The sequence below is a fragment of the Pipistrellus hanaki genome (assembly GCF_964339955.1).
Source record: "Pipistrellus hanaki genome assembly, chromosome: 3".
Classification (NCBI taxonomy): Eukaryota; Metazoa; Chordata; class Mammalia; order Chiroptera; family Vespertilionidae; genus Pipistrellus; species Pipistrellus hanaki.
In genome coordinates, this window is record NC_140505.1 from 5,629,921 (window position 1) to 5,652,520 (window position 22,600).

At 47.0% G+C, this 22,600-nt stretch overlaps 1 protein-coding gene across 1 annotated transcript in view; it reads left to right on the forward strand.

Moving 5' to 3' along the window:
- LOC311618694 (teneurin-3) overlaps positions 1 to 22,600 on the forward strand; it is a gene marked incomplete at its 3' end in the record, with an annotated part of 452,876 nt that overhangs the window by 159,742 nt on the left and 270,534 nt on the right. The window contains exon 3 of the mRNA XM_084876249.1: positions 8,392 to 8,670. Coding sequence (XP_084732375.1) covers positions 8,392 to 8,670 — 279 coding nt within the window. The remainder of the gene's footprint in view (positions 1 to 8,391; positions 8,671 to 22,600) is intronic.

Genomic DNA, 22,600 nt, shown 5'->3' on the forward strand with positions numbered 1-22,600 from the left:
AGGCTCGAGAGGGTCATGTTTGCCCGACCTTAAACTTATGCACTGAGAGACCCAGGTTACAGCCCCCCCGTTTGTCACTGTTTCCAGTTAATGTTTCCCTCCTTCGCTCCCCGCCCAGCCGCCCTGCCGCTGATGGTTGACTCATTAGGCTGATAAGGGGGCCAGGCCTCTCTGCGGCTGGGCGGCCAGCTGGTTTTGGAGATCGCCCACCAGAGGAGTGAGGAGACAGAGATGGCTGAGCGCCCTGCTCCTGCCACAGTGGGGTAGCCCTTTCCCGGGCCTGGGCCTTGATTGGCCTGCTGTCTTGAGCCCCGGCTCAAGCTGAACTTGGACCTGGCTCCTGGCCCCATGGCCAGTTGGGGATCCACGTTAGGAATCACTGCACAACTTCCTTTGCAATTTTTTTTTTTTTTTTTTTTTTTTTTTTTAGAGACAGTGAAAGGGAGGGCCAGAGACAGACAGAGAGAAACATGGATGGGAGAGAGACACACCCACCGGTTGCCTCCCGCATGCACCCAGACCCAGGGACCGGGGATTGACCCTACCACCGAGGTGCATGCCCTTGACCCTGGTCGAACCCGGGACACTCTATCCATTGAGCCAAACCGGCTAGGGCTTCCTTCACAATTCCTGCAGAGCTGCCGCTTCCTGCCAAACCGCAGGCGTATTTATACCAGATTCCCCTGCAGCATCGCTGGCAGACGCAGCAGGTCTGTGGTGGGCATGGATTTTCCCCTGTGCCTCGGACTCTTCCACAGTGGTTTTCCTTCATCCTAGGGTTTTCCTTCTCAGTCTTCTCATCAAGTTAATTTAATCTAATATTTTTTAATTTAAACCATTTTTTATTTTTTAGCAACAGTTGACCTACACTATTATAGTAGTCTTGTGGGTGTATACCCAGTGATTGGACATTATCCAACTTCCTAAGGGATCATCCCAGTAACTCTCATGCCCATCTGACACCCTACATAGCTATGAGCCCATCACTGACGGTATTCCTTATGCCCAGGGGCCCCTCCCATGACTCTTCTGTAACCACCGATTTGTACCCCTCAATTCCTTCACCTTTTCACCCATCCCCCACTCGTCCTCCCATCTGACAACCATCAGAATGCTCTCCGGATCTATGAGGCTGTTTCTGTTCTACTTGTTCATTTGTTATTATTTTTTTTTAGACTCTGTTGTTGATAGATATGTATTTATTGTCATTTTATTGTTCATTTTTTCCCCTCCTTCTTCTTAGAGAAGACCCTTCAACATTTCATGTAATACAGGTTTGGTGATGAAGAACTCCTTTAGCTCTTTCTTGTCTGGGAAGCTCTTTCTCTGTCCTTCGATTTTAAATGATAGCTTTGCCGGGTAGAGTCATTTTTAAAATGTAGTTTTGTGTAGGGACTTATAAGTAAAGATTTATGCCCTCATTGAAATTTCTATTGCATGTTCAAAGATAGGTGTTCTGTTCAAACAGTTGACAAATTTAACTTAAGAAGGTTAAAGCGTTTGGAGTGTCCCATAAAATATGCATTAGGACTTGAAGGGGAAAAGTTACATACATTTCTATTACTGTGTGATCTCCTTATCATTTTGCAAACACAGCAGGAAAGGGAACTCCAGATAAGGTGGTGGTGACACTAATTCTACAAACATCAAACGCGGGCTGTTTGCCCAATTTGTAGTTGTGTGTTCACCCTTGGAGGAAATGTCACTCTGTGTCTGGGAACAGATAACTCCATTCCGAGCTCACCATTACAAAGGAAAAGACCTGAAGACAAGTCTAGATTATTTCTGTGTATTAAATTCCTCTTGGTTCTATCCCATACTCAGTTTGGGGGTTGTTTCTATGTAATAAGTGGTGGTCATCATATAACAAGTATATCATCTTTTTTCAAAAATCCATACATGATCATGGGGAAAGGAAGATTTGAAATGATATTTCAAGAACTGATGAGAGATGAACATTGCTCCCATCTTTTTTACACTACTTCATTTCTTTACCATAAACGAGGAAGGGTTTTTAAAGCCCAGCATCTCCAAGAGAAGGTAGCGAATTAATTATTTCTAATTACTGAACAGAAGCTATTAAGCAGCAAGCCAGGAAAATGTCATTTTGAAAAGAAGGTAGACTTTCATTTTTCTTTATGTTTTTAAACGAGTGAAATTAGGAAAAGTAAAAAATTCAGAGCTATAGAATAAAGGGTTATTAATTTCCTTCACTTACAGCTCCTTCTGCATGGACCATCAGAGCACTTGTTTAACTTTCCTCACTTTTATTCGTGCTCAAACGCAGAAGCACTTATGTAATTCGTTGGCTCTCTACCTTAGTTTCCAAAAATGGGACCATGCTCCACAACTTGTCTTTTTACTTAAAATATATGGAATAGGCCTCCCTCCAAATCTGAGGATATGGGCCCAGGCTCACTCTGTCTTGTCTGCTAGCCACATGCAAGGGGTCTGCAGCTTACTCAGCCACTCCCTTCACGGTACACTTTCCAATTAATTTAATTTTTGCAGCAGTGCCATAGTAAACTGGTATATTTAAGATCAGGTGATTTTATTTTTATAGGGTATCATCTCAAATAAAGTAGACTTTTTGATCTAGAACGTATTTTTAATTTTAATAGGAAAAAAATATTTTTAAGTACTAACACAGCATAGCAGGCAAAGGAAACAATGATAGCATAGAGTAATAATGGATCCTCAGAGCAGGCCCCCGGGATCACCTGCTTTTAGGAGAACAATGGTTCTTGGTTTGTCCCCCGGATTTCAAATACCCGTGCCCCCTAGCCCACCTCCTCATTGCAGAGTGGCCGTGTGGCACAGGAGAGAGTGGACAGTAGCAACGATAAGTGTTTGTGAGGAATGTGGAAATCAAGGCCCTCACAGGCTGCTGGCGGGAATGTGACAGTGCGCGGTCACCATGAGAAACGCACTGGTGCTTCCTTAAAAGGCTAAACCTGGAGCAACTACCTGACCCAGCAACATCCCCACGGGTGTATAGTAAAGAGGGAAAAAAAGCATGTGCCTACATCAAAATCTGTACACGCTTTATTGAAATCACCCGGAAGTGGTACCAATGCAAATGCCGTTCACAGATGAATGGATAAACTATGGTCTATCCATACAATGGAATATTATGCGAGCATAGAAAGGAATGAAGTACTGATACATTCTACAACATGGATAAACATTGAAAACTCCGTGCTAAGTAAAAGAAGCCAGTCGCAGAGTCCCACCCATTGTAGAATCACTTTTATTTGAGAAGCCCAGAGAAGGTAAATCTATTGAGACAGGAAGTAAATGACTGGGTGCCTGGGATTTGGGAGAAAGGGAGAAGAGGAGGGTAGATGGGAGATGATTGTGGGTCTAAGGTTCCTTTTGAGGGTGACAAAAGTGTGATGACAGTTGCACTCATGTCCATCATGTACAGTCTTGTTCTTTTGAACTCACAAGTAGATGTCTTGCCTGCTGGGGAACATCATTACATTGCAGCTTTGACAAAGCCGTCCCTGCTCCGACTAGATTGTGGACACTGCATGAGGAAGAGGCCAAACCGCTACCCAGTCCCCTTCTGTGACAGGGCCAGCTGCGCTGTGTGCCAGGTTCACCCGAAACATTTGTTCTCACATGGCCTTTTCCACCTTGTCACATACCCTCACTCATTTTTGAAAATGTGGGCTGCTTTGTTTTTTTAATGATACAGCCTTCCTAAGTTGTGTTCATTCAGTTTTTCTTTTACATATTTTCAAATGTATGAGTGTCATAAAATAAAAAATGTCTAATCTCATCCAAGCTAAGCTTACCTTTTAATCACAATGGATTTCATCCCCGGATGGACTTGACTCTGGCTGCAATGTATTGTGTTGGGACTGTTTCAAATGGCAATGGGAGACTGTGCTGGCCCTGCTGACCAAGGTCACCAGCATTCAGCATGCAGGACATTAGTACTTATTCCACCAGCCTCAGCCAAACAGACTTCACATGGAGACTCCAAAGAGCAAAGAAAGAAATTAAGAAAATGCCATTAGAATCATTGCAAAGACCTCAATAGGAAGAAGCCACGGCAAATAAGATAAGTGCATCCTTATCTCTTGGTCTATTGAAGCCAAAGCTGACTTAAAGCATGATGGTCAGGTTTGTAGCCTGGATTCAGACGCATCGTTGCTGCCTTTTTCTGCCTTTGTCTTTCCACTTAGCAGTGGCTTTGAAGTCCTCCCTCAACAACCTCCCGCCCTTCAACCCTCTGGCTGCAATGGCCTTCAGTCAACTGGCTTTGCTCATCTTCCCTCTGCTGGTTACGCTGCCTGTGTGTGCTTTCTAACTGCCTGGCCCATCTTGATAAACACTGCTGCATAGTGGGAAATAACTTCATAGACAAATTTATATATATATATATATCAATATAAAAGTCTAAGCAACCGGCCAACCGTTTGACCGTACAACCGGTAGCTATGATGTGCACTGATCACCAGGAGGGCAGATGCTCAACGCACAGGCATGGAAACATGGAACATACTGATGATCTCAGAGAGAAGAGGGAAGAGGGGAGGGCTCAAAAAGATGAACCAAAGATCTTATATGCATACTAGAGGCCTGGTGCACAGATTTGTGCATCAGTGGGGTTCCTCAGTCTGGCCTGCAAGGATCAAGCCAAAACTGGCAGTCCAACATCCCCTGAGGGGTCCTGGATTATGAGAGGGCTCAGGCCAGGCCGAGGGACTCCACCGGTGCATGAATCTATGCACTGGGCCTCTAGTCCCCTTATATAATGAAAGGGTAATATGCAAATTGACTGGTCGCTATGACACGCACTGACCACCAGGGGAAAGACACTCAATGTAGGAGTTGCCCCCTAGTGGTCAGTGTGCTACCACAGGGGAGCTCCGCTCAGCCACAAACCAGCCTGATGCTGCGAGTGCAGTGGCAGTGGCGGGAGCCTCTCCTGCTCCTGGCAGTGCTAAGGATGTCGACTGCAGCTCAGGCCTGCTTCAGGTAGTGGGCCTAAGCTTCAGTCAGACATCCCCTGAGGGCTCCTGGGCTGCCAAAGGGATGTCTGACTGCCAGCTTAGGCCCAGGGAGTGGGCCTAAGTCAGCAGGTGGACATCCCCCAAGGGGTCCCGGACTGCAAGAGGGCGCAGGCCAGGCTGAGGGACTTCCCCACCCCGAGTGCACAAGTCTGTGCACCTGGCCTCTAGTTCTACTATAATAGGTGTTTGTATCAAAGCACAGAATCCTACAAGCAAGCATCTATCACCCAGAAGGATTAATGACAGCAGCAGAATTTGAAGCGCTGAGGCAGGCCTGGCAAAGAGAGATGCCCTGAATGTGGGGGGAAGAGGGGGCGGCTGTTCTGATGTGACTTGACAGTGATCCTCTGTCCGCCCTCGGATTGTACATTTCTCTATGATCACTACTGTCATGTATCCAGGGGTCTAGTTTTAACCTGTGTCTTCTTTAAGCCTTTCTTTAATGCTGCCACATTTACATAAAGCACCGCTCACACCAAGCCATGGCAGCCCAGAAAGATAAAAAAGTAGGGTGATCCAGTGACTGGAACACAACTACCCTGTTTCCCCGAAAATAAGACAGTGTCTTATATTAATTTTTTCTCCCAAAGTTGCGCTAGGTCTTATTTTCAGGGGATGTCTTATCTTTCCATGCGCTAGGTCTTATTTTCGGGGAAACACAGTAGCAGCTGGCTTGAACGCGGGTTCATTGGAGGTCAGGTTCAGTGTTCCTTGCTGGTGGAAACAAAAGCAAACTTGAACTCGGCCAGGGAACCCCCCAGCTTGCCTGCCGGCTTGCCTTTCAGCAGCAGCCCCGCGGAGTGTGGAGTCCTTGAGACATTGATTTCCCAGGCTCTGGTGCGTAAGCAGCTTGGGATGCCCCACACAACAATTCACAGAGGTTACCGGCCAGACACTCGTTTGCAAAGTGGATTGTGTTTACATACCGGGACAGCCAATAGCGAAGACCGCCGTTTTCTGCTTTTCTTCACCTCATAGATTTTTGCATCACGATGGCAGCAGTGTGAAAAGTCACTAACGTGGAAACGTTTCAAGTTACATCTCAGAGACTCTTGGAAGGGAGTTTTTATTGTCCCTTCACTTCTCTCATTTTCATTCTGCAATGTGGGCGCCTCCCCCAAATACAGGAACGCTGCCAAGAACCCTGTCGTTCATTCCCACCCTTTAAACGGGAGGTTGTGTGCTTATTTTGAAGCATCAGCGTGTCGGGTGGTAATAGTTAACTCTTGTAGTCCCTTCCCCTCTCCCCACTTTTCACGCGATATATGATGTAAGGAACAACAGCGAAGCTCTTCCACCGCCTTTCCATTAACGGTCCGCGACCTTGAACTTCATGGGATGTGGATTTATAAGCATCATCCACACTAACTCTTAAATACACCCGCAGCCGGGTCTTGCCTCTGAAAGCTTGGCCTCCGGCTCCCGGTCAGCAGGCTTTTCCCTGTTTCCCTCCCCATTTCCCCCCCTTTTTTTTTTGCTACTTGCTTTTGTGCATACTTTTTGGTTCAGATACTCATTCGCATCTCTCTGATAAGCGCAGTTTGACGGGTAGCTAATTGCAGCAGCAGATTTTCATTATTGATGAGCGTCATTGTCAGAACCCATTTGGAAGTCTGGCCGAGATGCAGCCGATTCCAGCTTCTGATCTGACCGCAGAGTCAAGCGATGAACCACGCGGTTCAAACGTCTGGGGGCCCGGAGGGCGCTCATGTCTTTACCAGCAAGTAGTTACTGCGTCGTGCGTGAGGTTTGGTTCATTTTCTAGAAGGTTCTGCATATTATTTTGTCACAAACACTCCATAATGTCTGAATATACAGAGGTGGGCAAAAAAAAAAAAAAGTAGGTTTGTTTGTGAGTATGCGAAGCACAGCGTTTATCCTCCTATTATTATTTATTAATTGTTATATTATTTGCTGGTACTACACCTGCAGGCCTACTTTTGCAGTCCCTGTATAATCTGTGTTATTCCTCTCACCAGCCAATTAGCTTTAAGCGAAGGCAGTAGGAAGATGAAATCTAGGAGTACTATAAATGCTCACTATTCTTAAACGGATTGTGGTACGTGGCAGCATTTAAGCCAGTCGTTATATACTATTTTCTTCCCGTGTATTTTGATTCTTAGTGGCACCTATGTCTCGGGCTGTCCCATGCCAGCAACAGGCACGGGAGAGCCACCCATCCCCACATCCTACAAGCAAAGGCCTCTGTGTCTTCTCATCCAGAGTATCACAAACATGCAAAACTTCAAAAATAAATTCAGCATTGGAAACGTCGTTAATAACAACGGTCATTTGAAAGTGTCACCTAATTTAAACACTTTTGCTTTAACTTATTGCGGTGTCAGGAGTTTTAATATGCTCCATTTATTAGGAAAGGCCTGCAGGGTTCACAGCCATTTATTCTGCAGGGGACTTGATTTTTATCATTAATTTTTAAGTACGTAACACTCCCGGTATGTGTTCAGAGTCCACTTTATTTGCAAGAACTGGTTTGCTCTAATCAATACAGATGTCCAGGTGTTGATTAAAGCAAAACATTTAGAAAAGTCAGGTGTTGGCAAATTTTCAAGATACTATACTCTGAAACTGAGTATACGTACACCCATGATACATGCTGGTATTGGTGATGAACTTAAGATGAGAAGGTACACGAAAGACTGGCCAGTCCCCATTTCTACTCATTCTTGAGGGCAGTCTTTTCTCTTCCAAAGAGGTGGCATCTGGGTGGGAAAATCCTGTTGTTTGACACTAGCACCCGGACACAGAAAATAACTCTGACGCTTTCTGTTGCCTCGGAAGTCTGCTGAGCTGAATTCCATCCCTGAGAGCAAGTCCTTCCGCTGGGCCGGGTTTTCCTGGTCTCAGGCTCACCAGCCCACTCTCTGGGGTGCTTATGGGATAGAACAGTGGTCAGTGAACTCCTAAGTCCACAGAGCCAAACATCAGTAGTACAACTATTGCAATTTCTTTTGAGAGCCACATTTTTTAAACTTCTAACGCCACTCCTTCAACATAGACTCGCCCAGGCCGTGGCATTGTGTGGAAGAGCCACACTCAAGGGGCCAGAGAGCCACACGTGGCTCTCGAGCCACAGTTTGCCGACCACGGGGTTAGAAGGTTGATAAAGCAGCTCTAGGTGGGGTGTGTGGAGAGTCAGTTGGGAGGCGACCCACCCCGACCCTCCATCATCGCACCCCCCTGACCCTGTGCCATGCCGCATTCATGCAAACCCCGGGTGCCTATAGCTGAGGAGCCTGGATGCTGGAGGGTGTGTGTTTTTGGAGCGTTTCTTTAAAGAAAGCAAAAGTGCTGCAGCCGCCGCTGAACGGATACTCACTGCCTGTTGTCTCTTTTTCCCCCTGATCAGGACAGAATTTTACCCTAAGGCAGTTAGGCGTGTGTGAACCAGCAACCCGAAGAGGACTGGCCTTTTGTGCGGAAATGGGGCTGCCCCACAGAGGTTACTCTCTCAGTGCAGGGTCCGACGCCGACACCGAGAACGAAGCGGTGATGTCCCCCGAGCACGCCATGCGGCTGTGGGGCCGGGGCGCCAAGTCCGGCCGCAGCTCCTGCCTGTCCAGCCGCTCCAACTCGGCCCTCACACTCACCGACACGGAGCACGACAACAAGTCGGACAGCGAGAGCGGTGAGTGCCCGTGGCTCGGCGATGGCGGCCTTCAGGGCTTCTGTGTTGGTGGGCCAGGGCGGCTCGGCGCTCTTTCTCTCTCCTCTCCTCCTGTCCTGCCTCCTCTGTCTTCCTTCTGCCTTTCTCTGTGCCTTTAAGGCGGTAGAACTTGAGAAGTGACCTTGACAGATGCTTCTTCATTTTTTTTCCCGGGGGGGGAAAAAAAAGATCGATATTCAAAATGTGATTGTTCCATGACGCAAGGGGTCTCTGATGTGTCCGCTATCGTTTTGAAAAAACAGTTTAATCGTGTACAGAGGAAGAAGAAGACACAAAAAAAGATTAGCTTTGACTTGTCTGGGACCGTGTCACCTATTATCCTCTGCGGGGCCTCAAAGCAGGAGGCGATAGAGGTGTCCCCGGAGCCAGCTCGCAGTCACACACGTCTTTGTAGCTCCCCTTGAAGGCATCTCAAAGGGGGTGCGGAATCTTAGGATGGACGGGGGAGCGCACAGAGTAGCTGATTAACCGGGCTCAAGTGTCTGAAGGACAAATGTGATCAAGCTTCAGACGTGCTGGTTGATGAGAGCCATGGAAATCCCGGGGAAGGGGGGAGCGCGGTGTTTGATGTGTTGGGGGCCGGGTTGCCATGCAATTACATACACGCACAGAATTGGGTTCCAGGCCATGCCGACGGCAGCGGTGCGTGTGGGGAGGGAAAGGCCGTTAGAAAGTCCTGGGACCTCCTTTCCGACCGCCCCCCACGCCAGCGAGGAGAACGGCTCGTGTAGTTGCCATAACAGGTTGTAAGGAAAACTCGGTTGTCAGCCAGTGCCGCTTCTGGGAAGAGCTGGGTGTGGGCACTAAGGCCTCGGAGGGCAAAGCGGCGTCTCTCCCTCCGCGTGGCATGCGGGCAGCGTCCTGGCTCCTCAGGCCCCGGTGGCTGCTCGGCGGGCATCCTGCTGGGAGAGCAGAGAGACAATTAAGATGAAGGAACCTCGTGCCCTTTGAAAGGAAGGCCCTTGGTTTTGCCAAAGACATCTCGTTTTCAGTGTTTGCTGAGCAGACCTGGCCGCTGTGCTTCGTGATAGGAAGGCCCGTGTGGTTTCCGCTCCGGCTCCGGGGACAGAGGGAGGTGGTACCCAGCGCCTCCCCCTCTGCAGCATCTTCTTTCTGGTCCTGAAATGGCGGTGCAGCCTCAGCCAGCGTAAGCGGTGTCTTACGTGGCATCCTTTAGCGCAGTGGTTAGCAAACTGCGGCTCTCGAGCCACATGCGGCTCTTTGGCCCCTTGAGTGTGGCTCTTGCACAAAATACCATGGCCTGGGCGTGTCTATGTTGAAGAAGTGGCATTAGAAGAGGTTTAAGTTTTAAAAATATAGGTCTCCAAAGAAATTTAAATCGTTGTGCTGTTGATATTTGGCTCTGTGGACTGATGAGTTTGCCGACCACTGCTTTAGCGCATTAGACCAAAGCTAAGGTCAGTTCTGTTCATTCTGGAAGGGCCGGCTTGGGTGGAGGTGGGCTTCATCCCAGCCCCAAGAACACAGGGAAGTGCTTGCCGACAGCCTGAGTCTTAGGATCAGGCGCCTCCACTTCCCCGGCTGACCCATCCCCCTCGGGCAAACCAGCTTTCCACCCCTGTTCACAGTAGACTCAGAAGCCACTTGCCATAAATACATGCAATTTGGTATAACCTGTGCTTCCTGTCCTCCCATGTCTGCCCGGAATAGCCCCTGAGCGACCGCAGATAAAAGACTTAGATTCCATGTGGCACTTGGCGTTGGGTGTCCCTAAAAGGCAGGACGGCATTGGTGAGGGCTGTGGGAGGAAGCGCAGGACGCGGGAGGCTGGTGCACCCAGGGCTGAGTCTCCCCATCGCAGGTGTCCCTCTGGGCGTCCGCTGGGCCAGCCTGCCCTTCCTGCCCACTCCCTCTGCAGTGTCGCTTTCTCTCTCTCATGAGTGTACCTTATTATGGCATCTGCGTTGGTAAAATAGGAAGTGATGCTATTGTTTTTTAAAAATGATAGACCTGCCCTGACTGGGTTGGCTCAGTGGATGGAGCGTAGGTCTGTGAACTGAGCGGTGCTGGGTTTGGTTCCTGTCAAGGGCATGTACCTTTGCGGGCACATCCCCAGTGGGGGTGTGCAGGAGGCAGCTGATCGATGCTTCTCTCTCATCCATGTTTCTAGCTCTCTATCCCTCTCACTTCCTGTCTGTAAAAAAATCAATGAAATATATATTTTTCAAAATTAAAAAAAAAATGATAGACCTGCTAAAACTATCTTGCAGTGAATTCCCAAACACATGCCATGTTTTTTCCTTTGCAGAAAATATAAAACTGTGAACTGTGAAAACTTCAGGCAACAGTATGTAACATCCGGATGCCTGGGAAGCCAGGGGAGAACTGGGTGTGCCCACCCCCACCCTCCCCGGGGCCAGATGACTATTACCCAGAGGAGGACCTGGCTCCCAGGACATGCCTGGGCCCTGCTGGGAGGGCTGGGAGGCAGGAGGTTGCAGGTTGCTAGGAGGCAGGAGAGGCCGGGGAGGGGGCCCAGGGCTTCACCCTGAAAGGCAGAGCTTTGGCAGCTTTTGTGGAGAGTAAACAGGTCGCTAAGGGAAGGCGATGAAGTGTCAGAAGCAATATGTGCTGAGTGGGGCAGTGATGGCGGGCGCTTGTGTCCTCTTTGGCCGTGGTTGTTTGGTAAACATTGTGATGGTCTGAGAACTCCTAACAAGGGAGGCCAGCTCACGGAAGAAAACAACAGAGGAAATGCAGTAGATACAACAGATACAACCGCTTTGCCCACTGCTGTGTCCTAGATTTCCTCTGTGTGTCCACGGGAACGTTTCAGATTAATTTATTTGTCCTGAGTTCCCGGTGACTAGTCGGGAGGAACCAGATTCCATTCGAAGTAATGAATTACGTTAAGATCTGGGGAAGCATCCTTTTCTGAGGTGTTTGGTGGACCTTAGAATTTCGAGTTATGGAATTAAACAAGAGAATTTAGGATTTTTTTTCTCCTATAAAAAAACATTTCTTCCCCCCCCCCCCCCCCCCCCCGCCCAAGCTAGGTTATGGTAAAAACTAAAAGGTGGAATCATACTCGCAGTCTTCTCACAGCTTTATATCTAGAGGCCTGTTGCAGGAAGATTCCTGCAATAAGGCTTCCTGCGGCGGTCTGCTTCCCTCCCTCCTCCCCTGCCCAGCTTGCTTGCTTCTCTGCAGCTTAGCTCCCTTCTGCAGAGTGCTTGGCTTCCTTCTATACTGCCTTCAGTCTTTGCTCTGCTCTGCGTCTGGATATGCAAATTAACCACCATCTTAGTTGGGCTAATTTGCATATTTGCTCCTGATTGGCTGGTGGGCATGGCTTCTGAGCATAGCAGATGTTTCTCTTTTATTGGATAGGACTAGGGTCCCAGTGCATGAATCATGCATGGATAGGGTCCCTAGGCCTGGCCAGCAATCGGAACCAATCGGGGACCTTCCAGCTGCCGGCCAGGGCCTTCCTTCATTCCACACCACCACCTGGTGGTCATAGTGAGTGATCGAACTCCCGGTCTCAGGTCAAACTCCTGAGGGGACACTTTGCATATTAGCCTTTTATATATATAGATATCCTCAACATTATTTCATACAGTGTTTTAGCATCACTGCTTCTTCTCGTCAAATATTTCCAACCTACAATGACTGTAAACAATCCAGTTCTGTCCTCCTCGGGTGTGTCTATTGCTCCAGCTTTGAAAGACGATTCGTTTTGCAGTTCCATTTGCCTTTGTTTTCCGGTTCCTGTCATTGTTCCATTGTATCTGGTCTGCGCGCGCTTGAGTCATGTCCTTGAAAGTCAAGTTGAAAGGGGAAGACCATGTGTGGGCCATCCTACCAAAAGGAGAGGAATTTGGGGACCAGACACAGACTTGTTTTCATTCTGCTGAGCCTGGGAGTTTGCTTGACTATGGTTCATCATTTGAAATAAGCGTGAACAAGGCTGGTTTCCCCAGGAAAAATAATGTTATTCAACATTTGTAAAATTATGCAAGCCGAGTGCCGGGTGTTCTAGTTATAACTTCAAAGAAGAGTTTAGCCACTAACAGGGATTAAATTTCACTTACTTATTGATAAGGAGGCCACCAGTTCACGTGAAGGCGGCGCTGGCACCGCTGGGAGGCTAATGAAATTTTGATGGTCTGCGCGTCCCCCGAGAGGGGCAGAACGTTCGGACCGTGTCACACGCCTCCGTGTTAGCAGAGATTCGGAAACAAGCGATAAAATGGATTATTTCACAAAACTAACTCTTCCCCGGCCGGGGGTTTTGAAATTAGGAAGCATTTGGAGGAGGCAAAGTTGTTCCAGTGTATTGGGTGTTACATGGAATCCCAAGTGTTCATGTTGTTCTAAATTAAGGATATGAAGTCCATCCTTTCTGGACCCACACCCAAGGCCAAGGTCGTCTTTGTTGTCCTGAGACACTGCCATGCACCAGGGCAAACACGGGGGGGCGATGGTGGGTGACCAGCTGGTGGCAGAGGTCCCAGCGAGCTGTGACGAGGTTAGGAACAGCTGAGGGCAGGCCCTGCTCCAGGGCACACCAGCAGTTTGCTCTGAGTTGGTGTAGGCATCTGTCCTGGCCGATGTCCGACTGTCCAGCTTTGCAAGTGACCTGGCCTCTGTTCCCACTATCTCCACAGATGCTGGGAACGAAGGAATTTTTTTTTCCAGAACATCTGCCTTTAAGCTTTAAAAATGCCAGCTTGTGCATCTTTCCCCAGAGAACCCAGCATCCATGGGCGTCCTTTGTCACCTCGCAGTGTGGCGTCATGAAGATGCCTGGGTTTGGATCATGCCAGTTGGGGTTCAGTCTTTTCTTTAACTCTCCTTTCTTTGTTTCTGAATCACCCCAAGGTCAAGTTCCCAAATTCCCATCCCTGCCTGGTTGTACCTTGAGTTCTAGAGATGCGTGCCCTCCCTCCCCCTGCAGTCCTCCTCCTCCTCCTCCTCCTCATCCTCATCCTCCTCCTCCTCTTCCTTCTCTCCTTCTCCTCCTCCTCCTCCTCTTCCTTCTCTCCTTCTCCCCCTCCTCCTCCTCTTTCTCCTCCTCTCCCCCTCCTCCTCCTCCCCCTCCTCCTTCTCCCCCTCCTCCTCCTCCTCCTCCTTCTCCCCTCCTCTTCCTCCTCTTCCTCCTCCTCCTCCTCCTCCTCTTCCTTCTCTCTTTCTTCCTTCTCTCCTCTTCCTTTTTCTCCTCCTCCTCCTCCTCCCCCTCCTCCTCCTCCTCCCCCTCCTCCTCCTCCTCCTCCTCCTCCTCCTCCTCCTCCTCCCTCCTCCTCCTCCTCCTCCTCCCTGTCTCCAGCCCCCTTCTCCCTCCCTGCCCTGGAGCAGCCATGACCATGAGGTCAGACAGACTGGAGGAGGACTGGCACTCCTTGTACCTCATGGTGATTCGGGACCTCGAGAGCCTCCACTGGGGGCCAGTGTTGAGACTGTTACCTTGTAGTGGGCAGACCCCCTGGGTTTCACTTGGTTTCCCACCTCCGGGCTGTGTGACCTTGGGCAAGTTGCTTGACCTTCCTGTGCTACAGTTTCCACAGGGCTGACAAAGAGACCGTAGTAAACAGTGTGGAGTCTTTACTGCTTATTATGAGGACTCACTGAGTTCAGGTACCCAGCATGCTCAGCACAGAGCCTGGCATCGGATGAATTCCAGATGTAGGGTGTGGTCCTAATATTTATAAAAGCTGGAACATTATTATATTTTAAAATATATTATATTTTTATCAATTTCAGAGAGGATAAGAATGGGGACAGAGAGAGGGGGAAACCTCAGTGATGAGAGAGAGTTATTGACTGGCTGCCTCCTGCACATCCCGCACTGGGGATCGAGCCCGAAACCCCGGGTGCATGCCCTGACCAGGAATCAAACCAGGACGTCCTGGTTCATAGGTCGATGCTCAGCCACTGAGCCATGCCTGCCGGGCTGGGAAATCATGTTTTATCTCCATCATACATGGTTATGAAGTTTAATTAGATAAAGAGTGTCAGGTACCTGCACAGTTCTGGCCCACAGGAAATGCCCCCCCACACACACACACCGCCCTCTGTCCGGATTAGAGGGTGTTCGTACGTTTGGGAAGATGAGGGGGAATCCCTGTCTCCTCCGGGGTGTGCACTGGTGATGTGCAGACTCAGGGATTTCTGTCACCATTTATGGATTCTTTTCTTTTTCTCCCAAACCCCACATCCTTTCAGTTTGCATTAATGAAGTGGCTGCACGTGGAGTGGTGGTGAGAATTAGCGTGATGGGCAGACTTCAAAGGAAAAGAGTCTCCCTCCCCTCCTGGCTGGAGGGCGTTTCAAAAGCAGTGCTTCCTGGGAAGGCAGGGTGCTTAGACAGCCCGTCCGAACAGGCAGTTTCCCTGATGCTCAGCAGCTCACACCATCAAAGAAACCGTCCTGGAAGTCTGCCTCTCACCTGGGCTCTCAGCAATACCCTGCCACAGCCTCACTCACGCCACACTAACCAGGCCCTCTACTGAAGTACCAAGGGCCCTGGTGCCTACCAGAGGGTAACGTTGAAGGGCAGTATTTTTACATAAAATAGATCCTTGCTTTTCCAACTAAAGCTCTTCAAGGAACCAACTGACTCGTCTTTTCAAAAGTGTTTCAATGAGTTGACTTTGTGTGTGGAAAGATAAAGTCTAAATGTTGAGTTATTGTACTTTATTTTTGTTTCTTTGTTTTTTGTTAATCCTCACCTGAGGATATTTTGCCACTGATCTTTAGAGAGAATGGAAGGGAGGAGAGAAACAGAGAGAGAGAAACATAGACATGAGAGAGACACATGGATTGATTGCCTCCTGCACATGCCCCAGCCAGGGCCAGGGGTCAAACCTGCAACCTAGGTACATGCCCTTGACCGGGAATCGAACCTGGGACTGATATTCTATCCACTGAGACAAACTGGCTAGGGCAGGTTATTGTACTTTAGAAGGAAAAGGGGATGCCCCTTCAACCCACTGGGTGAACTATTGTGGTAATAACCTTTCTTCAGCCTATCAACAGAGACCTTGAGTGATTTTGCCATTGACATTATCAGTTCAGGCCGAACGCATTCTGAGATAGGGTGGGCAGGGTAATTTTTTCTCCTTCTGAGCAACTGTGTACAGTGAGCAAGAGGAAATGGGGCCACTTGTGGCTAGTCTATTACCACTTCAATGCCAGCCTAGTTTGGGAGAAACCGCTAGTGGCATTGGGGTGCCCTGTGATGTCAAGTATCCATGATCCTCCCCACAGGGACACCCGTCATTTCTCTCCTGCCTCCGGTCACAGAGGGGGTTATGTGTGGGTTTCCTGAGAATAATGGAAAGAGAGTATATTATTTTGCCTAACTAGCCTAATTCCACTTCTTCAAACCTCCTCCAAGAACCTTTCAGCCCACTTTGGAAATTGATTGTGAGAATTAAAGGTGGAATTCCTTTGCTGCGAGAAATAAATGGTGTTTCAGTGTTATTCTAATTTTATGAGATTCCATTACACATACTAAACTATAACTTGAATATAAATTCCATTATGGGCGCTCTTCTGGCATGTAATGGTCAATTCTGGCATGTTCAGCGGCTGTAAATTATATTTTATGTTTTAGGTGCTCTGGGATGTCAAAAAAATCGCAAAAGTAATATGTTGTGTGGTTATTAAATCAAGCTTTGAATTAAAAGTGCTGCTTGGCAAAAAATATAGCCCAATAGTTTCTAATATATTTTTAAAAAATCGTGGTGCCTGGATAGGGATACATTTATAGCTTAAATTGCAACTTGTCACTCTTTTAGCAAAAAATGTTCATATTTCATTTGAGGATGAAATATACTCATTTCTTGGACCTGTTACAAGTCACTTGAGCACAGCAAATTATGATTTAAATGAAGTTTTTCGGCTTCATATTAGGGAACTAGAATGTAGAGGACTGTAAAGTCTCCTACCATGTGTTATCACTGATGTGTTTACATGTGCTGATACCTTCCATTCTGAGCGGATTTTCAGAACCTCTTGGCCTTTGGCAGATCTTCCCAAGAGCATTGCCATTTCTACAAAACTCAGCGTGTGCTCTAGGTGCTTCTGCTCCAAGTATACAGAGCCTAAGCTAGCTCTGTTTAAATTCTTAACGTTTTTCATTGTAGATTTGAATCCAAAGTCAAGCATCCGATGCACATGTTAAAACTGGTGATGGTCGCTACTTTGATTTTTTGAGCATGTTTTCATACCCTTCAAAATCACAGTGGTAGCAGTGCATTGTTTCAATGAGCGAACTGAGCATCAGCAAATGCTGAATCAGGTTTGCTGATGTGATTATCACTGACCCAGAAGAAAAAAAAAACAAGAAGTGTGAGAGCTGTACCTCAATAGCTACCTTCCCAAGTCATAATAATTCTGCTGTTAACATTGCATACATATACAATAATTACCAACTTAAAAATTAGCCTGCTATTATTTGGCCAAACATTTAATTAATTCACCCACCCCTAATGCCTTAGCAGGCCCAGACCACGTGATTTCTTGGGCCTTGTACAACCACCAGGCTGGACCTTCCCCACCCCATGAAAATCTTACACATACTGACTGAGCTGAATGGTGTGAATAATGGTCCCTTTGTTCTGGGATTTCCTGTATTTATCAGTTGACTTGAGATAGTTTTTTGTAATGATTAGACTATGCATGAACTATGTGTAAGAGCCTTTTAAGTGCCTATTAAAATGGATATAGACGCATATAAACTTGAGAAAAGGTCAATTAAAATGTCTTATGAATATTACCTTGACTTTAAATATCCTTTCAAGTCACACGGACACTGAAACTGAACAAAGATGAGGGGAGACTTTTTGAGTTGATTTTTTTTTTTTATTTTAATTATACACTTCGTTTTATTTTATTTGTTATTGTCTAACATTTTACATATATCTTCTTTTTCCTCAACTAACCCCTCTTCCAGCCATTCCCACCTCGGGCAAGCCCCCATCGCCCCAGTGTCTGTGTCCATTGGTTATGCTAATTTGCGTGCATACAAGTCCTTTGGTTGCTCTCTAACCACCTCACCTCCACCCCACCACCTCCTGCCATTTGTCTCTGGATCTATTTTTGTTCATCAAATTATGTTGATCATTATATCCCACATATGAGTGAAATCATGTGGTATTTATTTTTCTCCAACTGGCTTATTTCATTTAGCATAATGCTCTCCAGGTCCATCCACGCTGTTGCAAATGGCAGGAGTTCCTTCCTTTTTATAGCGGTGTAGTATTCCATTGTGTAGATGCACCACAGTCTTCTAATCCACTCATCTGCTGATGGGTACTTAGGCTGTTCACAAATCTTAGCTATGGTGAACGGTGCTTCTGTGAACATAGGGATGCATATATCCCTTCTGATTGGTGTTTCTGCTTTCTTGTGATTTCTTTTTAGTAGATCAACTACATCTTCATTTGATGACTATTGCATTCTGTGTATTGTCCCAGGTGTTGGTGAAACAGTGAGTCAGATAGTCTCTGGCTTCCAGAAATCCATAGGCTGGTTGGGCAGACAGGAAGTAGATGTGGGGTTACAATATGCAGAGTCAGTGTCGGCACAGAGCGGGCTCTTGCCAACAGAGAGGAGAGCAGGTTGACAGAGGAGGAGGAGGTGGCATTGGCACTCAGGCTTACAGGGTCTGTAGCAACTCATGATGTAGACAAATCAGCGAAGGAGAAAATGTGAAATCCAGAGGACTGTTCCAACAGCCCTGAGCTGTGCGGAGCCCGGGACAGGTGTGGGGATGAGGGATGAGTGTTGAGACTGCATAAGTGGCCGAGACCACATCACAAAGGGCGATCAGGGCCTGCTGAGGAATTCCCTCTAGGTCCGGGGTCAGGAACCTTTTTTCTGCCAAGGCCCATTTGGGTATTTATAACATGGTTCTCAGGCCCTACAAAATGAGCACAGTAGCCCTACTCGGTTTGGCTCAGTGGATAGAGCATCCATCTGCAGACTGAAGGATCCCAGGTTCGATTCCAGCCAAGGGCTGGTACCTCGGTTGCAGGCTCGACCCGCATCTAATCGATGTGTCTCTGTCACGTCAGTACCTCTCTCTCTATGTCTCTCCCTCTCCCTTTTACTCCCTCTAAAAAGCAAAGGAATAATATCCTCAGGTGAGGATTAACAAAAGGAAGAAAAGAGAGTCTCAGAATTACATAAAATAAATAATACAATATCTTGTAAAAAATTATCAACTTAAAAGTTAGCCTGTTATATTTGGCCAAATGTTTAATTAGCTCACCCCTAATGCCTGGGCAGGGCCAGGCCAAATGATTTATTGAGTCTTATGCAACCCCCGGGCCAGACGTTCCCCGCCCACCCCCCAGCTCCCTCAGTCATGGGGAGGCTCTGAAGGATTTTGCACAGCGGAATCTTAGGGTCATGCTTCCATGTTACAAAGGCTCAGAGGCCTGTGGAGGGTGGAGGGCTTTTCCCACAGAGGGAGCTCTAGAGGTATAGCTCTGTGCTGTCCTCAGCCAGTGCCTCAGCCTGGAACCGAAATTGGTGCCGAGTGAAAATCAAGTGACTTAGAAGTCACCCTTGAAAGCAAACTCATCCATTAAGTAATATCGTCATGATCAAAGTGAGAACATATACAAGTTTGAATCTGGAATCTGGGGAGAAAGGACGATGGATTCAAGTAGATAGAATGAAGATTGGATGATTAATTCATTGCTTTGGGGTTAGATAGGAGGAAAACATTTTAAAAGACTCTTGAATATGCAAGACTGGGTAGTGAGGGCATCATCCACGTTGGAGGTTAGAGTATGTTGTTCATGGTAACGAGATTAATTCAGGCATGGACAGGTTGCATTTGAGGCATTTGTGTGACAGCCAAGTTCAGAATCTATTAAGCAATCATATATGTATATGTCTACATAAATGTATCTGCAGGTATATATACACTGAGTGGCCAGATTATTATGATTTCTGAACGCATAATAATCTGGCCATTCAGTGTGTGTGTGTGTGTGTGTGTGTGTGTGTGTGTGTGTATTAGAGGCCCGGTGCATGAATTCATGCATAGGATGGGTCTTGCCAGCCTGGCCAAGGGGAGGGGACATGGGCTGTTGGCCAATCTGACTTCGGTCCAACTCCTGGTGGAAGGGACAATAGGCATATTAGCCTTTTATTATATAGGACACACACTGAGTGGCCAGATTATTATGCATTCAGAGATCTTAATAATCTGGCCACTCTGTGTGTAATGTTATATTTTGTTTAAAAATGTATACTAGTAGGTTTACAGTTGATCATATGGAAATTAATACAGTATTTTTCAAATATATTTTTATTGATTTCAGAGAGGAAGGAAGAGGGAGAGAGAGAAACATCAATAATGAGAGAGAATCATTGTTAGGCTGCCTCCTGCATGCCTCCTACTGGGTATCAAGCCCACCGCCAGGGCATGTGCCCTGACATGGAATCCAACCGTGACCACCTGGTTCATAGATCACTGATGCTCCACCATTGAACCACACCAGCGGGGTGAAAGTAATACAATAATTAATAGATAAAAGCACAAGAATAACTATCTTGCGTACTCACAACCATAAACCTACTCTTGCCCGCCCTGAACTGAGGGAAGTGCATGACTTAGTGAGTGCCATGGGGCAGGATTCAGCCTCTCAAAGCAACAAGAAAAGAAGAGGAGCAAAGAGAAAATCCCGAGGCTATCATTATTTAGCACAGGGAACAGAGGGTGCACCCAATGAAGAAACAGAGGCACCTCTATAGAGACAAAGAGAGAACCAACCACGTCAGTTCACAGAAGGCAGGAAAGACAGGCCTGCTCAGCGGAGCCATGCTTCCAAGAGCCTGGCAGGCTTAGTGCCAGCAACTAAGCTCTGTTTAAATTCTTACACATTTAGCTTGGGCTGCGAGGGAGGAATTGGGTTCTGGGTAGCGGGCGTGGTAGTTGGGTTCAAAGTGTAGAGAGTGGAGAGGTGGACACAAGCCTAGATGGTGGTGCCACCAAGTATAGGTTCCTCTTCCCAAAGCTCAACTAAGGCCCCGGGGGGCTCAGCCGGAACCTCCAGGGACCACGGGGCAGGGATGTGTTTCCCTCGGAGGACATGCTAGCATCTTTGTGAGGAAAGGCAGGGAGCAGTGGTGAGAAGGTGAAAGCAAAGACGATTCAAGAGGAAATTAATAGAGTCTGGCTTCTCAGGGATCAGGAGCAGAGCGCCCTCAGAATGTAAATGTATGGGGCTATGCATTCTTCAAAGCTTTTTATCTCTTAAGGTAGCTTTTTATCTCACAACTGTGTGTACATAACTAGTTTAGTGTTTGCCGTGGGAAACGCATACTTTAAAGAGACCCGTGTCTATTTAGACAGCTTAAAAATCATAGAAAATAAAAAGTCACGTGGTATAAATGGCTGGTATCCGATGGAACTAACTGAGGTTCTATGTCATCATGTCACCCCAATATTTGGGGAAAGTACATTATTATTCAAAATCGATGTTTTATTTTAAATAGTTCTATAAAACTAAACAACAACAACATAACACATATTGTCTAAATGCAGTGTTTCCCGAAGTGTGGTACGCATACCCCCAGGGGTACGGAAGAGTTTGGTGGTGGTATGCATTGCACCAGAGTTTGGTGGGGATATGCACTGCACCGTGCTTAGCTGTGCCTAATTCTATGTTCTCACGAGTACGAGGGATACTCAGCGTTACAAAAATTATAGAAGGGGTACACATATGTCAAAAGTTTGGGAAACACTGGAATGGAAAACAGGTAGATTTCAGCTCTGGACCCTGAACTAACAGGATTGTTGTCCTGCTCCAGATACAGGGTACCTTCTCATTCCATCCCGTGATCCTGGATGTGTGTGTGGTCTATACTTAAATGTACAGATATGTGTTAAGCAAACAGGCACATATAAACACGTAAGATTAAATTAATAGCTAGAAAGTAAGCGCTTCCACCTTAGTAACTGCCACATGGCTTTGTACTATTTTTGCTTAAAAACCAGATGCATGCCTCCAAACATGAAGTTATATAACAGATTGGATTTTCAGGAAACACTCTTGAGACACTACTAAACATTAATTTAAAAAAAAAAAAATACACCAAAGAGGACCAAACCATAAACCAACCGAGAGACACATCAGGGTTGCCCAAGTGGGATACAGGCTGTGAGCAGCCAGTGTGGTAGCTGTTTGCACAGCGACATTTGGAAAGCCGTGTCTTGGTGAGAGAATGACCAGACTACGCGGAATAATAGGATTGTCTTGAATCGGTTAGTAGGGTACCAATCACTCCAAATGGCTTCTGTGGGTCTGAAGTTCACGGAGAGGCCTTCACACTGCCCCACCGCAGATGGCGGCTCCCAGGGGATCTGGAAGCGCTGCAGTGAAATGTCAGTGGCTGCGGAAAACAAGTCTGAAACATCCCCTCGTGATGGACTGTGTCATCTTCGGTAACGGAAGACGGTGGCATGGGCTGTAGGGTACACAGCGGGTGTATAGGGGAACGCGATTGTCCACATGCGCCTCCTTAGGGCCTCAGGCTTCCGATACTCATTCGAATCTTTTACGTGTTTAATCGTTATTTGCATTATCCTGCCTCAATAGCCCAATCAAAATGGTAGGTAAGGACAGAATGATAAAAATGGAATGTGATATTTAACAGATTTAAGTATAAAATACTTTAACATTTAAATTCATGTCCTTAATTTATCCATTCTAATCACTTAGCATTCTGTGTGTCTTGGACAACACGAAGAAGAAAACGGACAATAGTAACCAGTCTCTGTGTTGGTACTTATAGTTTTAATCCTTATCTTAAATTCGCACATCCTGTTTTGACCGAGGTTTCCCCATGTTATCAGATAGTCTTCTACTGCATAATGCTTTTTCATGCTGTGATTAATCATAAATTG